At 31.9% G+C, this 19,071-nt stretch overlaps 1 protein-coding gene across 1 annotated transcript in view; it reads left to right on the forward strand.

The window, feature by feature from the left end:
- LOC145241288 (ras-related protein Rab-21-like) overlaps positions 1-13,149 on the forward strand; it is a 68,491-nt gene extending 55,342 nt beyond the window's left edge. Inside the window, exons 4-6 of the mRNA XM_080104036.1 lie at positions 3,082-3,200; positions 6,818-6,906; positions 11,851-13,149. Of these exons, the coding sequence (XP_079960162.1) occupies positions 3,082-3,200; positions 6,818-6,906; positions 11,851-11,972 (330 nt within the window). The 3' untranslated portion in view covers positions 11,973-13,149. The remainder of the gene's footprint in view (positions 1-3,081; positions 3,201-6,817; positions 6,907-11,850) is intronic.
- The last annotated feature ends 5,922 nt before the right edge of the window (positions 13,150-19,071 follow it).

Raw genomic sequence — 19,071 nt, forward strand, 5'->3', positions numbered from 1 at the left:
TATGGTATAATAAATTATGGGGTTTATCTATTTTATTTTTACTTTCATCATATTTTGCTTTGGTTTTGATACCCCTAAATTCGAAGCTATCTCTTTACAACCCTTCCTTTTCATAACCTATCATACTTTCATAAATCAGAGTCCATTTTCTGTAGGCTGTTTTTGAACCCAGTCAACAATGGGTACTTTTGCTAGTATATATATATATATATATATATATATATATATATATATATATATATATATATATATAAGTTAACAAATTTACCGAACTTCCATTACTATCGATTACTATATTGTCCTTTTGACTACTCTACACTCTTTAACCCTTATCCTTGAGTGGCCTATCGGCCTTGATAAGTGGTGACCCTATGTAAAAAAAAAATATATATATATATATATATACACACACACACACACACACACACACACACACACACACATGAATTCACATTTTATTGTGCAATAAAATTTAATAAACACAAAATAAAACATAAAATGCAATGTCTCAATGGGTCAAAACAAAAGGAAGCAAAAGAAGGGAGTTCACAAGTTAACCAATATCTCTCTTTTTCATTTTATATTATTTAAGATAATATATAGTCACACGAAAACAAATGTCTGAAGATTTGAGTTTGGCTATTCATGTGAGTGGACAGGATTGAGATAAAAAGGAGTGGGGATTAATATCACAGAGTATTTAGAAAAGCTATGAGAGGAGGTTAGAATGATCCACAGAAATAAAGTATTCAAGAGAAGTTATCGTCGAATTTCAAGCTTTCTGAAATTTTAACAGTTCTTTGATATTTGCAGTAACAGGTTTGTTCCCTCATTTGCGGTAATAAGCATAATTATTTGAGGTGCCTGCCTTTTTTTTTTTTTTTTGCTGCATTGATAAATACATAGAGGCATGTTGGCCCTTTATCCCATCTCGTTATCTCCAAATTAAGTCAATTAGGGCATGTGGCAAATTTAACAAATTCTCTACCACTGATTTTATCATCTTGCTTCTTCCCCCCTGTGACTGTTGATTTTAGAATAATTTTTTCCACATGCAGTTTGATTTTGCGTGCCAACTTTATTTTAAATTCTCTTCTTCCTTCTCTCTTTATGAAATAGGAAGAACAAATATGGGGAGGGTAAGGGGATGAAGAAATGTGTGATATGATGTGGAAGGGTGTTTGTCTAGACCGTTTCTCTTAGTAACACATGGATGTCATGAATGATTCACTTTTCACTGAATAAAAATCTGATCAATGAAGGGGAGAGAGGAGAATACTTGACATCACGGATTTTAGCTGACTCGTAATTTTATTACCACTTAATCGCACTCGCGCATAACTATTAACAAAATTATAATTTTACAATCTAATTTCAATTTAAATAAAAAAAACATTAATAATTAATAAATCATAAAATATGCATTAAACCAACACTATTTTATTAATATAAATATAATTGTTTACAAAGATAATGTGTACATCTATAATATATATAATTTTTAAAAAATTCAACTAAATTTAATTTCTAATTTTTTTTCCATTGTTATATATCCTGTTTTGTGTAATATTTTTAACTTGCCTTCATATCTTAGCATAATCTATTTTTCCATTTCACCAACTGACAATGATAATTTGACACATTTACTATCGCTAACATCTAAAGCTAATTTATAGAACTCAATGCAAAAGTATAATTTTGCTGATCTTTGTTGGTATTGGAAAAAACTACAGTGCTACGGTTTTGACAGGATGCTTAATTTTTTACAATGCTCACTGTTCAAGGTTACAAACCCCCCCTCCCCCTCTCTCTTTCTGAGTTCGCTTTTGCTGATCTTTTCATATAGAGAAAAGATTTTGTTGCTGAAGAATTCCACAATACTTGAGGATAGCTGAGTTAATCCATTAATATATTAACAGATCAACATTAAAATAACAACAAATCAACACAAATTTAAGCAAATAGCAAAAAAAAAAAAAAAAAATACATATATTTTGTATTAATAACACGAGTGAATCTGCATAACATATTCCACCATCATCTTAATTTGCTTTAGTTTGTGTTTATCGTTTACACCTCTGCATTACTTTCTATAAATTACCTTTATATGCAGACAATGCTTCAAACAAACTATACTGACTTCTAACATGTCCCTTTTTTTTGCCGGGGGGGGGGCGGTCTCTAAAAAAAGGAAGGATTGGACCTACTAATTCACTCCCATTCGTTTGTTCACACTTTTCTCAATAACCACGCTTCGGATTTAAAAAAAAATTTGTACAAACATTAGTCATGGTGAAAGTAAATTTTTGCCAGAACGGATTTTCTGGGATGGTTTTGGTTACCCCCTCCCCACTAGGGAGCCATATAGGGCTAAAATTGACCTCAAATTGTTCATTCGTTCACACGACTTGAATTTTTAAAAATTTTGCACAAACATTAGTCATGGTGTAAGTAAATTTTTCACTCGTGGAAGAGAACCCCGCATATTCGGCTTTTTTTTTTTTTTTTTTTTTCTCTTTTTTTTCTTTTTTTTTCTTTTTTTTCTTCTTTTTTTTCTCTTTTTTTCTCTTTTTTTCTTTTTTTCTCTTTTTTTCTTTTTTTTTTTTCTTTTTTTCTTTTTTTTTTTTCTTTTTTTCTTTTTTTTCTTTTTCTCTTTTTTCTCTTTTTTTTTCTTTTTTTTCCTTTTTTTTCCTTTTTTTTTCCTTTTTTTTTCTTTTTTTTTTCTTTTTTCTTTTTTTTTCTTTTTTTTCTTTTTCTTTTTTTTTTCTTTTTTTTTTCTTTTTCTTTTTTTTTTCTTTTTTTTTTCTTTTTTTTCTTTTTTTTCTTTTCTTTTCTTTTCTTTTTCTTTTCTTTTCTTTTCTTTTCTTTTCTTTTCTTTTCTTTTCTTTTTCTTTTCTTTTTCTTTTTTTTCTTTTTTTTTTTTTCTTTTTTTTTTTTTTCTTTTTTTTTCTTTTTTTTTTTTTTTTTTTTTAAATTTTGCAATACTATCAAATTTAGGTCTGTCAATATATATCATTCTCAAAAGTTATCTTTTCTGATATTTCTATAAATATTAAATATTTCTGTTTTTTTTCTTTTCAGGTGCAAAATTGGGTCAAAGAATTACGTAAAATGTTGGGGGATGACATCTGTTTGGTTATTGCTGGGAATAAAATTGACTTGGATAAAGAGCGGCACGTGGCTGTTTCAGAAGCAGAAAGGTAGAATATTATCCTTAAAGAATGTATATTTTTTATACATATATATTGAGAATTTGTAAAGAAAATAGCTTTAAAATGAAGAGAATGTTGTAGTTTGCTTAAAGCATTGTGTTTAATGTAAAAGGAGTTGTGCTTGAAGGCTATGACAATGCAGTTTATATAGGAACACCATCGACACAAGCTAATGAAGTAAAAGAACTAACAATGCAGATTTTTGCGATCCATGATGGAAAACAAAAGCTGAGTCCAAATACTGTCATGCCAGTTATCTCCAGTCGAATACAGTCGGACAATCTGGCACAAAACGGAGCATCAAACATCTTTTCACCTTTGCAACTTTATAAGACATTTAAGAAATTGGTTAATTCTTTTCTTGCAATTTAACTACAAACAACCTTCTCAACTACTGATTTCCATGACAATGTCCTACCTAAAAGCATATTCTTCAAACTCCTCAGTTTAATATTCACAACCAACATGAATTCGAACAAATACATTGAAGACATTATCAAGGCTGCTGCAAAGGAGGTGGGCTTCCCTCTTCCATGCTAGAAAATCACTCTGGCCAGAAAGTATTCAATGTCTTTACAAAGCCACAATTCACCTATGCATGGAGTATTGTTGTCACATCTGGGCTGGTGCATCTTCCGCTAGTCTCTCACTCTTAGACAGGGTCCAAAAAGAATCTCAAATCTAATAAGTTCTCCATTATTGGCCAAGCTCCAACCTCTGTCCCATCGCCGCAATGTCACGTTCTTGTACCTGTTTTACAAGTACTTTAACGGAATGTGCTCTGATGAACTCGTAGCACTGGTATCTCCTCAACATACATACTCCCAACTAACCTGACAAACAGCAACATCCCACCCCTTCACTGCTGATATCCCTAGATGCCAAAAAGTCTTCTACTCTAATAGTTTCTTCCCTCGGAATGTTAAACTTAGGAATTCATTTCCTGGTTCTTGCTTTTTTGACTGTACTAATGTACAGACATCTTGCTGCTCAACTCCCCATCGTCTTCTATTAGACGTGATCCAAAATAGTAGCTCCTTACATTCGAAGTGGCAGTGTGCCTTGTTTGGGCTGAAAAAGAATTTTTGTTTAAATTGCAGCTTAATTCAAACTGATTTATGTTGGATCCAAAATCAATTGAGCATCACAAAAATTGATTTAGCTGCTAAATCTTAATAGAAAAAAAATCTATTGATAACAATTTCAAGATTCTCCAGAAACAATGTTGTCTAACATTGAACAATTTCACACAAAACAAACTGCAAAAAAACTAAAGTAATTGAATAGAAAATGACTTCTTCTTAGTCTCATACACAACTATCTAGAAAAACTGATTATATTTCTAAAGCTTCTTTCTTAGAACTGCACACCTGTCAAACTCTCTTCCGTTTCCCTGCTTTCTATCTGACTACAATTTGGTCATCTTCAAGTCCAACATAAACAAGTTCTTGATGAGCCATCTCCTAAAGTAATCCAATTTACCAAATTTCCACTACTAAGGATTACTATGATATTGTCCTATTGACTACTGTACACTCATTAACTCTTATCCTCGAGTGGCCTCTGGGCCTTGATAAGTGGTGACTCCTATGTAAACAAAAATGTATGTAAAATAGTTTTATCTTTAATAGGTTTTGATAATTAGATATGGCAGCCTCCTTGAGAAGATATTGCTGGAGTCATTGCCAGAAGTTCTTTGTAACCCTGTGCCTTCTTGGTTGAAATTATGCCAATAGAAATGTCATAGAGAGAAGAAAAAATAATTTTGAATATTAAATGTAGTTGCTCCATGCAAAAACTGGCAACATCGATCCAGTTAAAGAAGCTTTGAATTGTAAAGAATTCCAGGAAAAAATTGGTAGTGTTAATCCAGTCAGGATCAGCAGAACATAGTTTCATTTTTTTGTGTCAAGATGAAATTTAGATTCAATATATTTTAGAAAGAGGGCTTTGAATATGATTGGTTTATTCTTATCAATCCTGGTTATAAATATAATTGTCTAAATCTTTGTGGTCTTATTCTTCTAATTTGCCAAAAATATTTGGAAGAGGCTTAAAAATCTGACTTTTGCTGACCAATGTTTTCCATTAAAGAGATCAAACACTGAAACATTTCCCTTAATATCATTGTTGGAGAAGTTGCGATAATTTAAAAAAAAACTTGATAAAGTTCATCTTGCTGATAAAGACCAACCATGATTCTTGTTTATGGCTGACTTTTTTTTTCCTTTTTTTTTTTTTCTTTTTACATCAATCTGGATTTTAATGTCGATTGAATTATTGAAAAAAAAAGTTTCAATGATGTTCAATTTTTAGATAAGTTTCAGTTTTCTAAGTTTTTAATGTGTCTTCATCTCTTCTCCAAATTGTGAACAAGTATTCGTTTGCATAACAAACTGAATACGCTGCTAAAAGATAGTTTTAAAAATTTATTTTGGTGTTCATCCAGAATTAAACTTATATTTAAAAAAAAAATCTTTGATTCTAATCTACCCATCACAGAACGAAAAGATCATATTCCAAAAATCAGGTAAATTGTTCAGGTAGTTTTATTTTTATAAAGAAAATCATTAAGTGATTAATAGGAAATCGTAGCCATTACAAAGATGATCTTGCAAATTTGAATGGAGTTATTTTTCTGCTTCTTCAATGCAAGGCAGTTCCTCTTTGCTTACTTATAAAATGCGATTTTCTTAAAAATAAAACTCAATTTACATGATTTTTTTTTTAATCAAAAATTTTCATTTCATCACAGGTATGTATGCAATATAGAATTTTTTGTATTGTTTTTTGATACACGGTGAATTCTAGACAAGAATGTTTTGTTTTGTATCATCTGAAAATTTGATGTGGGCGACGAAGAGTGTCATCACTCTCTAACAAGTTTTTATGCCCCCACCCCCTTAATTTTTTTTAATAAAATTCAAACTTTTCAGGTTTAAAGGAAATAAATTTGAAAGAATAACCTTAACTTTTAGCAGGTGTCTTTTTGCTATGTAAACATAACTTAGTTTCAGTTATGCAAACACACACACAATCTCCATTATAATAATGTTCTTAATGCCATTTATGTAAAGAATTTGAGAATTTATTTGGTATTTAAAAATAATTTTTCCACATTTTCCTAGAATTTTTGGCTCTTGTCCAGAATTCCCCTTATATTAAACAAAATATAAATAAAAATATGTATGATGTACATGCCGGTAAGAAAACTATCATATTCCAAAAATCACAAATTGATCAAGTAGTTTTATTTTAAATAAAAACATCAAATTTTATGAGTAGCTAAAGAACGACTGTCTTGTATGCCATTTTGAAGAGTCTAAAAAACAAAAATAGCTCAACTTTCACAAGTTTGAATTATGTTGTAATTATCATTAATCAAGGAATTATCATTGATCACTTTAAAATGATTTTCTTGATAAAAATAGAACTATTTGATCAATTTACATAATTTTTGGAATATGATTTTATTTTATCACAGGTATGAACATCACGCAGATTCTTTATTTTTGTTTTTTTTAATATGAAGGAATTTTTGAAAAAAACCAAATTTTTTTTTATTTTTCTCCAAAAAATTTACTGAAACTAATTTTACTTTGTAGCTATGCAGAATCCGTTGGGGCGAAACACTTTCATACGTCTGCAAAGCATAATAAAGGAATTGATGACATGTTCTTAGATATAAGTAAAAGTAAGTATATCTTTTTTTTTGATTGGGCATTTGATGTTTTTTAATTAGGAATTTCAATTTATTCATCAATTTCTTCAGAAAATCTGCAAGAAAGCATTTCACTTGTGTAAAATGTTAGAAATTCAGCTAAAAATTTTCAGGATTTTTGTATTTTGCTTTTGTTTTATGATGCTGCATATTTTTTTAAGCCATTAAGTGCCAGATTATCTACAAATTTTTTTTACTATTAAATCAAAATTTTGCATAGATAAAACTGGATTAGAATACACAAATTGAAAAGGAACAGTTATCTTATCTAGAAAGTGAAATATTGACTCTCGTATATATAGGACACTGGATATATGTGATATATTTTATAAATCAAGAGGCTATAAGACTTACATAATATAAATTTTAAAAAGAAATTATTTCATGTCCCATTTATAGAACAGTGGGACCTAATGGGTTAATATTTTAAAATTTATTTCATTAAAAGGATATTTTTAAACCGGTTTCATTAAAAGGATATTTTTAAACCGGTTTCATTAAAAGGATATTTTTAAACCGGTTTCATTAAAAGGATATTTTTAAATTGGTTTCATTAAAAGGGTATTTTTAAACCGGTTTCATTAAAAGGGTATTTTTAAACCGGTTTCATTAAAAGGATATTTTTAAACTGGTTTCATTAAAAGGATATTTTTAAACCGGTTTCATTAAAAGGATATTTTTAAATTGGTTTCATTAAAAGGATATTTTTAAACCGGTTTCATTAAAAGGATAGTTTTAAACCAGTTTCATTAAAAGGATAGTTTAAAACCGGTTTCATTAAAAGGATAGTTTAAAACCGGTTTCATTAAACCTATTTCATTATGATAATGAACAAAGCAGTTCACACAGCGCCTTTGACAAAAAGTTCATTGCTTAATATACAGGTTCATACATCATGGAGCAATTCACGAGAACTTTTACGAGGGTTCCAACAACATTCTGAAAGAAGTTGAATTTTTATCTTCAACATCCCCCTCTTACTCCTTTTCCTCCTCCTTCTCTATATTTAAAACCTTTTTTTTTGGGGGGGGGTTCAAGTTTAATTTGAGCTTTGTTTTCAAAATTCTAAACATTCAGAATAAATAATGCATTTGAGGCATCTTCTCAAATTTCAAAGTTAATGAAGGAAAAAAGAAATGTTAACTATAAAAAGAAAGTTAAAGAAGAGATGGATTAGAAATAATTTCTTATAAACGGATTGAAATTCATTTCTTGAAATTTTGGTCCACCTTAATTTTAAAATATCAAGCATGGCTAAAATTTTTTTAAATATTTTCAAATCCGAAAATATGCTTAAATTCAAAACCAATTTAGCTTTTCTGATTGTTGATTCAATAAATTTATCATTTTTTTTTTTCCTTTTAAATACAGCACTCTTGGTAGTTGCAAAAATTTCCAATGCAAAACTTAAAATTACATAATCTTTTAATTGATGCAAACAATTACATATAATTCTTATTTCCATATATATTTTGTGATATGATTATAAGTCACTTTGGGTGATTCTGCAGGGTAATCTGTGTGACTTGGCATATCGTCTAGATTCCATTTCTGGGGCTATAAATGCTGCATAAGTTCTGATCAGCTCTGTGCTCATGCTGTATCTGTGGCACTATTGTTTTGCTGGACTCCAGACTCCTGGTAGTTCTGTCAATTCTCCTTAAATTTTGTCCTGTTATGTTTTGGCATGGCAGAACCAGCTCCTTGGGTCAATAAGGTACAATAGTTACATTCCCTTCGATGAACGGGTTATTCCCGTTCTTTGGTTGAGGTTTAGACATCATTAATTCTCTGGAGAGAATTAATGATCTGGGCTGAGGGAACTGTCATGCTGATATTGAAACACAATGAAATTGAAGAACACATTTTTTTTATATAAAAATATAAAATCTATTCACTTTAAAGAGCATATAAAACTCAAAAGTCTGCAAGGCTGGACATTGCACAACTTCCACAAGCAAAATGTTATCTTTCATTCTGACACAAATGAAATAGAGAGAAGAACAAATGAAATATTAGAAAAGAACCAGAGAAATGTTATTAGACTTACATATTCTGGTACCTGTTCAGGAATGAAGACCTGTATAATCCTACTTCGAGCTCTGAACGCCATATTACCATTTTTTTATTTTTTTATTTCTTTTTTTATCTTTTAGTATCTATAATTTGCTAGTTATAAATAAAATGGATGTCCAGCATAAATGTCAACCTCAAAGAATATTGTTAAATACATGTTTACAAAATGAATACCACTGTTGGATTCATCCAAGCTTTACTGATCTTGGGATAGGGATTTGTTTTCAATTGCATCCACGTACAGACACCACAAAAATAGTTTGTGTGTGTGTGTTCAGTAGTATGAACATGCACTTTCATTTTCGTGATCATCTCATTCGTTATGCTGCTCCAAAGTTGTTCAATTCTGTCAGTGCTTCAACAAAGGAATTCTTCTTGCAAACGAAAATCACGTTAAATCAAATTTCAAAAGAATTAACACGTTTATTTTTTATTTGGATGTTTAAAATGGTACTTGTCTTCCTAGGTTAAATAGCAGACTTACAAAATGAGATTTTTACCTGACCAAACTAGAATATAAGTTCCATCTATACAATACTTTAATCCTAATCCTAAAGCCTGGAGAGGCACATTGGCTCAACTGCACCATGAGCCCCAGAAAAACCAATCTCCTCTTTAAACATCCAACTTTACCCTCTCATTCCTGGAGGGCCAGCTCTCACTGCCCCCCCCCCCTTCTCATTTTTTGGAATCTCTCCACCCATGCCTGGATTCTGACTTTTATCAGTAGTCACCATTCAACCACCCAGAAGCTGCCAACTTGAGATATCTACTAATGGTACGACGATGTTCAATCGAAAGAGCTCATTTGCAGATAATCTTGGGCATTTTTTTTTTTTCTAAAATGTTGCTGACATGATTCTCCATTTAATAAGACACTTATTTTATATAAACAAAAAACATCTCTTGGTGGTCAAACTCCATCCAAATTATTTGTGCTCCCAACTTTGGATGAGTATCTGTCACCTGCAACATCTATCATTCGTATGCACCACTAAAACATGTGATACCATGGTTGATCCCCCAGACTCTGGGAGGTGGAAGAGGACAGAAAGGAGATGTGACAAAAGAAGAAAATAGACTTTTCTTTTTTTTACTCATGTTCACCCCTAACAAGTCTAGATTACCACTTGGATGTGAAGGACTACTATTTTGGATGCTGTCTTTGTGCAATGGCAGCTGCACAATCTGTAGTGAACCATGGGGGTGAGTGGGGCTTGCTATAATGCTTCCGTATGGGAGCATGTGCATCAATGCCCACTTTGCACCATTTAGTTGTTTCATTGGCACACTGTTCAGCAGGAAAAAAGGGCTTCTCTGATGTGTTCTGATGGCTTCCCAGTCAGCCCTTTTGTAGTACCGTGTCGTTTTGAGCAATGGTTCCTCACCTTGGGGTTGCAATTTAAGTGTGATATCCACTGATACCATTAGGTGGTCTGCATTTCCAATTGGACTGTAAGCATTAGTCACACAATCCTCAGGTACTGTGGTGATGAATAGGTTGAGAAGGGAAACCTGCTGAGGTTCACGATCTGGTAGGCCAGCTGGAAACATTACTGTCTGTGTGAGGGAATGGGCTACAGAGAAGCTATAAGTAGAGCGTCCATCTGCATCTGTGCAACCTGAGAAACCAAACCAATTTTTATGGTGGACATTAAAATCAGTGCTGCATTAATACTATCAGAATTATGATCGATTAGAGTACAGTCCTGACTTGAGGAAGAACGATAGAGAAAATACAAGTAACTAATGCAGTGATGAAAAACACATAAAAGCTTGGTCATCTGATTCAAAAACTTTCTCTAGTTAAAGGGAAGAGGTACAAATATAAAGCCCATGTATATACCTATCGGAGTCCTTACAGCAGAGAGGGAGATATCTTGTCATGTTAAAGTAGAGAGGATTGAGGAGTGTAAGTTTGTTTCACTTAATGCTAAGATATCCAAGGAGTTTACTAAGAGGCAAGATTCTACATCTCGATTACTTTTAAGCCCATAGATATTTGTGAATGCGAACCTCAAGGGAAGAAGCAAATTGGTTTTATTTGGATAGTTGTCTCGTTTGATTGTGACATTTGTTTGGGCTGTCATTTCATTACGTTTTTGTTTAATTTCATGTTTGGAGGAGGGGGAAGGGGTGAACAAAGTGGGCCAGTTTTGACACCAAGACAATGAGACAGGAATTTGTTAATGCAGACGAAAGAGAAATAAGGGCAAGGTTTAAATTAGTGTGACAAATGAAGATAGCAAAAGAATTGAACAATAGATATTTTTAGTTTTATTGGAGTTGCTATAAGTAAGCAACAAATAGAAACGATTTACGGACGACAAAGCAGGACTTAACATCAGTGAGTTTTCATGACATTTGTGAGTTGAGACTTTACAACAGAGTTGAGTTGGAACTCTGAGGAAGATTGTCATTTGGAAGTTTCACAGGACAGTTGGAGTTGGGATACAGTGGAAAACTGATCATTGTTTGTGCCAAGTTGGGAAAGATTTGTAGAGCGAGATGAACTGATCGACAAACTTGTGCTTGACACGATATGGACTTTATCATTTAGAAGGTTGATCATGTTGCATGCATCTAGTCCAACCAATGTGCAGCGTTAGCATTTTGTTTTTCTTACTCGACAGTCAACAAAAATGTGAAGAAAATGGTAATACAGCCATAATAAGAACAGAAGATTGGGAATAAAGCCATGGCACATGACGTTTGCGGTAGGTGGAGCTGTCGAGTGGCGCCACATGGTGTCCTTTGGATGAGTATCATATGCAATACCAAAACATGCAACCGAGTGCATGTTTACAGTTGAAATTAATTTTATTTTTTTTATTTTTTCAGGCATGATTGAAAAAGCTGACAACAATATGCAGAACAAGAAAACCTCAACGACCAATCGAAAGAGTATTATGGTTGTTGATGACGAACAGTTGGAACAGAAGCCAAAAGGAGGTTGCTGTTAACCCCATGACATGCGGTGTCACTTACCGAGTGTTTTGCATCTTTAGAGAGTGTGTGTGTGTGTGTGTGTGTGTGATTATGGTGGCTGTTACATGCGATGTCAGTGTCTGATGCTGCTGCTGCTGCTGTAGGGTAAGTGTGGAGGAAAATGGTCAAAATGTTTCGAGGTGAAAATGCCAAAGTGTTGGGTGTGACTACAAAAGTTTGTCACTCTTATTTAACTGTCTATAATTTTGAGATTTTTTGTCTTCGGAATGTATTTTCTTCCCTAACCTTCCCATAAACATGCAGGTCTATGCAAATCAAAACTATGCTATTGAATGCTGCCAGTCTGTGGTGTTGAGTTTGGTAGATCAATGGATTTTTTAACATTTCGCCGTGAAGAATCATGAAATCCTATTTTTTTTTATCCTTGTCTCCCCCTTCCAAGCAGTCTTTTGTCTTTATTCTTGCATTTTTGAATAAAAGAAAAAAAAAAAGCTTAATTTGATATAAAAATCTTTGCTTGACTTTCTACTGTGAATAGATTTTTGAAATGTGAAGGTGAAACGTCAAACTCCCCAAATCTGATATCTTTTTTTTTTTTTATTCTTAGAATCCCCTCTCAAAATTTAAAAATTTTATTTAATTGTTTACATATTTACATTTATTTCTTTCCCTTTATTTCTCCAACTTCTGAATAAATATGAGACACAAAAATAAGTGATGGTAAAAATGATTTAGGCGGGAAGGAGTATTTTTTTTATTTTGTTTATTAAACAACCAAGCAGAACTTGAAGTAAACCCAGCTATGAACCCCTCCAACTTTTATGGTTCTTTAAAATAACCATGCTACAAAAGAGTTTCCATATTTTCTTCACAATTTATTAAAATTTCTTAGAATCTCAGCCGAAATATTTTGATTAGATTTTATACGTATGGCATGATAATAATGTTAGAGCTGTTAACCATGTGTCATCTCTATAAACTACAGCTGGACAAGACTATAATCACCATTTTTATGTTAAAGTGATCCATGGGTCATTTTATTGTCTCTTTTGACACATTTTAAAAAAAATAAAAATGCTTTATTTTGGAAAGAGAAAAACTTTGTTTTTTGTTCAGGAATTTTTTTGATGTTAAAAAACAAAAATAAAGATACGTATGCAAACATGATGAAATAAAATCATATTCCAAAAATTATGTAAATTGATCTAATAGTTTTATTTTTATAAAGAAAGTAACTTTTTACGATTAATTGAAATAACTGCATAAACCTTGCAAGTTTTAATTATTGAGTTATCTCTTCTTTTTTTTTTTTTTTTTTTTTTAAATTGTTTTCAAAATCTCATACAAGACCACCACTTTTATGTTATTCATAAAATTTGATTTTGTTAAAAATTAAAACTACTTAATCAATTTGTATTTTTCCCCCCCATTTCATTATGGGTACATGCGTCGTACAAATTTTTTATTTTTGTTTTTTAATATAAACGGAATTCTGGACAAGAACCACAAATTTAAATGAATTAAAAATAAATGAAAATACTTTTTTTCTAAATTACTAAATTAACACTTAACATTTCTTTGGTTGTAAATAAAAAAAATACTGTTTTAAAATTAAATTAACACTTGACATTTCTTTGGTTGTAAGTAAAAAATACACAATCAAAATGGACTGGGATTCTTCGAGTTTGACTATTTGGCTACCCACATTTAAAGTTGGACCCTTTTATTTTGTGATTGGAATGTAAGGAAACAGGAAAGTTAAAAATTTATATATATATATATATATATATATATATATAATCGTGTGTTTGTTTACACAAAGAGTGAAATATAATTGAAAAAAATTTTTACCCAAAACAACACACAAATATATATGGAAGAGAGAAAGAGAGAGAAATAAAATTGATGTTTATATTTTGAGAGTGATTTCTTCATTTGGATTTGAAATGATACAAAAATTTGCATAAATCTTTTCCTCTTATATATCACTTACCTTAACTTGAATTGAATTCTAAATTTTTTTTTTTTATATAACTATCAGGCTTTTAATTTTCTGTTGTGATAAAATGAGGTCCGAATCAAAGGCCAGAACACAGATATGACCCATTTCGACATGCGTACTGCAATCGCTTGCATTTGACTCCACGTTATGACTGCAGTAAATATTTGCAGCACATTTAATAAAGTCCAATTCTTCACTATCTGCATTCAACTAAAAATGTATTTTTATAAATGGTAGTGATGATTAAGGCGAATCCACTTTCAATGCCTTTTCATTGCTTTGCAGCTCTTGAAATATGCAAAGCTACTATATATATATATATATATATATATATATATAAAGGTTTGACCGAAGAAATAAACAAAAAGAAATTTTAATCAATCGTTTTTTGTTTTTAATTTATTTTGTTGTTTTTGTTTTGTAATCAAGTGAATCAAATATAATTTAGATTTGTTTTCAAACTTTTTTTTTTCTTTATTTTGTTTATTTTTCAATATTAAATGTTGGGTTCTTGTAAAACAACAAAAATGTTTTTGTTTTTTTTTAATATTAAATTTTGGCTTTTATAAGCCAGTAAAATTTTTTTTAATTATTTGAGTTTATTTATTTAAATTAAAATTATTTTTGTTATTACGTGAAAAAAAATGTACAGAATTTAAATAGTTTTGTGTCGACAAAAAAAAAATGTTTCTTTGGTTTACAAGCACAAATGAACCACAATATTTGACTTTTTTACTCTATGAACTTTAATTCTAATCATAGATTAATTTCTTTCTGCATTTTAAAGACCTAAAAATACCTCTTAACTGTTGAAATGCTATTAATTTACAGGGTGTCCAAAAAGTCACTGAAGGGTTTTAAATCTTTGTCATTTTACCATTAATTATTATTTTTTTCTCTATTTCAGATATTTTACAGATAATATTTTGGAAATTAATTATGGATAAGTATAATATTGAACAAATGTACAGCATAATCATGTTGACACACTGGTTCTCGTCAAATTACCGAAGTTAAGCAACATTGAGCTAGGCTAGGAAGGCTAGGCGTTGTATGTACCTTCTGGGAAGGTTGGGTGTGAGGCCAGCACCCTCACTTCGAAAAAAGAATTCCTCTCTACAAAAGCATCTACAAAGTTGTAGATGGCCTATGCCCCTCTAGGGGTTCAAGGCTATAGATGAATGAATAGCATTGAACAACGTATGCAAGTTATGAAATTGTTTTAGCGAAATCAGGGGTCAATTGTTTTGACTCAGTGCTTATCGATGGCATTTTCATGTGAGAGATACATTTAAGAGATACACCACAATTTGAAACATTGTGCATCGATTTGAATGCCAAGGAATTGTACTTGATCTTCTGCAAGATGGCAGACCTCGAAACATCATCATACACGTGAATAGAGAGTGTGAGGGAGCGTCGAACAGCATCCTGAAACATTGCTTCAACGACGTTCCACTCAACTTGGGGTATGTCGAAGTTCACTACACAATATTTTAGACAGTTTAAAACTTTTTCCTTATAAAGTGCAGCTTGTTCAACACTTGAAGTCTGAAGATTTTCAAAGAAGGGTTCAATATGCAGTTCAAATGCAAGAATATGTCCAAAATTACCCCAATTTTCTGCAAAAGTTGATTGTCAGATGAAGCCCATTTTCATTTGAATAGATTCATTAACAAAGAAAATTACAGATTTTGGGACTCTGAAAATCCAAGGGCAATTCATCAAAGACATTGCATCCCATAAAGTGCACTGTATGGTGTGCAGTAATGGATTAAAATATTATTGGACCTTATCTGCCACTAGTCTCTCGCTCCTAGACAAGGTTCAAAGAGTCGCCAATCTGATAGGTCCTGAACTGTCAGCTAAACTTCAGCCTCTGTCCCATCGATAAAATGTTGCATCCCTCTGCCTGTTCTATAAGTACTTTAATCGTGAATGCTCTGACAAACTGCACACACTTGTGCCTCCTTTGACTTAAATACCCCCGACAAACCCGACAAGCAGCTGAATCCCACCCCTTCACAGTAGAGATCCCTAGATGTAAGAGAGCCTTCTACTCCAGTAGTTTCTTCCCCAGAACAGCTAGACTTTGGAATTCCCTTCCGGGTCCCTACTTCCCCAACTGTACTGACATGCAGAAGTTCAAGTGTAACGTGAACCGACATCTTGCTGCCCAACTTCCTACACAGTACCCCTGATGCTTATGTCCCCGATAGTAGCCCCCTACAACAAAGTGGCAATGTGCCTTGTTTGGAGTGAAAATGTAATAAAAAAAATGTAATAAAATATTTTTTTTAAGCTCAAGACGAAAATGCTGTCACTGTTACTGGAGAGAGATACCAGACTATGATTAGACTTCCTGTGCCCACAAATTCAAAATAGGCCTGGATTATGGTTCCAAGATGGGGCAATGGCACGAAACATCATGGAGCTTCTCAGGCAATTCTTTGGTGACAACATTATCTCTCGCTATAGCAATGTCAAATGGCCACCACGTTCCCCAGACTTGACTAGCCCAGACTTTTTTCTTGTGGGGATATCTTAAAGAAAGAGTCTGTTAACAAACCCCAAACCCCGCAAGAATTTAAGGAAAACATCAGGAATTAAATAAGGGAGTAAAATCGCAATCCAGAGATTCTGCAATCTGTCATGAATAATGTTTTGGAAAAAGCACAAATATGCCAAGCTGAAAATGGGCAACATTTAAAAGACATGTTTTTTCATAAATATTCTTTGAATTTTGTGTTTATTTTTTTTTGTTAATTTTCAATGTCTTAGTCAGATTGTGTTAAAATTAGAGAAAGATAAAACTAATCTATTTAACTTCAAAACCCTTCAGTAAATTTTTGACACCCTATATTTGCATTCATTTTTTTTTCTGTTATTACAAATACAAAATGGTTACCATACTGTGTGAGAAATATGATATTGGTTTTGAAACTTTTAACTCTTTATGACCTGAATTATGATGTAAATGATTTAAAAAAAAAATATTAATAACTCGACGGTTCTTGTGGGGTAAAAACAACTTTTCTCTTTTTGAACAAAAATAAAAATTGAAAAAAAGTTAATCAACTATTTAAAAAAACTTTGCGTCTGTTTGCATCATTTGTTTTGAAATGACATTCCAAGAATATTCAGGAAGGATTTCGTTTTCTCTAATTTGTTTTATTGTAATCCAATCACAGAACTTCTTGCCATTCGATCTAGTTCTAATTTTTCTTGTTTATTTAACCCTTTGATCTGAATTATGATGTAGATGATTAAAAAAAATATTTTTTATAATCTGAGCAAGCCTGGGTGCCCGGCGTTGCCTGTGTATGTGGAGGTGTGTGTTGAGCAAAAACAAAAAAAAAGGTAATAGTAGGCAGGCAGGCTCAAACTCATATCGCAAAAGAGGAAAAGAATGTGAAAAAAAAAAATGTGATGTCTTTCCTGTTGTCCATCGCCAAACGGGAAGTGATGTAGGTTTAAATAAGGGCTAGTCCATCAAAAAGAGGGGATGACTTTCGAAAATATTGGTGAAAAAAGCGACCCCTCTCTGTAGAAAAGTGCCTAGTTGAGGGTGAAGGAGTTAATGTTTTTGGCCAATTTTTCGATATTTGTCGTCCAAAGGGTCGAGCTTCCAAAATGATACCGATCTCTGTCAAAAGTTTTTGACAGGCATACAAACATACATACATTTAAACAAGTGAGATTTATATTTTAGATGATGTAAATGGTTAAAAAAATTTATGACCTCAATTATGATGTAGATGATTAAAAAGATATTTGTTAATTTTAGATGGCAGCATACATAGGCAGTTGCAATCTGGAGATATTTGGCATCTACCCAGATACTGAAGTAATATGTGCAAGGCGTGTTTTAATCAATTCCCATTTTATGTAAGCTATTATATTTATTTATTTCCGACTGAACAAATTATTCAACCAGGTCAGAAAGGGTTAAACTGTCAATTTGAAAGTTATTTCTGGCTCCAATTTATTTATGAGCTCAAGTCAAGTATTAGAGTTCATTTGTGCTCCTAAACTGAAAACAGTATTTTCAACTGAATATTTCATGCATTCAGGAATCATTTTTATTCCTGATTTACCGATATTTTATTTGAATTTTAAAACTAAGAAATTAAAATCTAAATTATTTTAAAAAGAATATAACTGCACAACATGATTGGCAACATTAACCGCCACTAAACATATTTAATGAAAAAGATTAATATTACGGTGGGCAAAAGCAATTCTATAACGATGGGAAGAAGGAAAAATATAAATTTCCAAATTACCTATTTTAATGTTTTGCATAATTTGTGTACATAAAAAAAAAAAAAAATATGGAAGCTCAGATTCGCAACAATTTTAAGCTTGATTTATGAATTCTCCAATAACTCCAACTCGATTACACCCTACAATAACACTTATGACGTATTAACTTGCTTCCAAGGGATCATATCCTCAGGAAAACCAATTTCATTTGATATCTTCTTCTGTTTTTCAAACTTTGAGTAGTGGTAGCAAAACATTAGTACCTTGTTTTAAGCAATAGATCATGACTGGACCTTTTTTTTGCCAGAAATGGAGGTGGGGGGGGGCCTGGTGACTGATCTTAATTAGCCTCTATTATAGCTGGACTGCCACTTCCAGAGATAGTAAAATCTTTTACACTATTGTTTATCTTTTTCTGTCTGCGATATAAACAAGTTGAGGGGTAATTTTTATCTCTGCCACTATTTATTTTAGTTTTTATTCATATTTTTAGGAGTACCTTATTGTATATGCTTTATTATTTAAGCTTTTATTATTAAAACCTGTCCTCTATTAATAGAGGCGAGGGGGGGGGCTGTTCCCAGCCTGGTGTATGTGTTGGATGCCTTGAGCAAACAGCAGACCAGTTTTTTTTTTTTGTTTGTTTTTTGTTTGGTTTATTTTTTAAAATTTGGTCAGGGTTTTTTCTTTATTTTACTTCTAATGAGAAATATCCTCATGTCAGTGTCTCTGACAAATTCGTATACAGAGAGACCGAACACACCCGCAGATCATGTCTTATAGGCATTCAATACAAATCTGCTTACAGAATATATTTCAGACTAGATATCCGATATGCTCAAACC

This window comes from Euprymna scolopes, chromosome 20 (assembly GCF_053919585.1).
Source record: "Euprymna scolopes isolate OS-2025 chromosome 20, ASM5391958v1, whole genome shotgun sequence".
Taxonomy (NCBI): Eukaryota; Metazoa; Mollusca; class Cephalopoda; order Sepiida; family Sepiolidae; genus Euprymna; species Euprymna scolopes.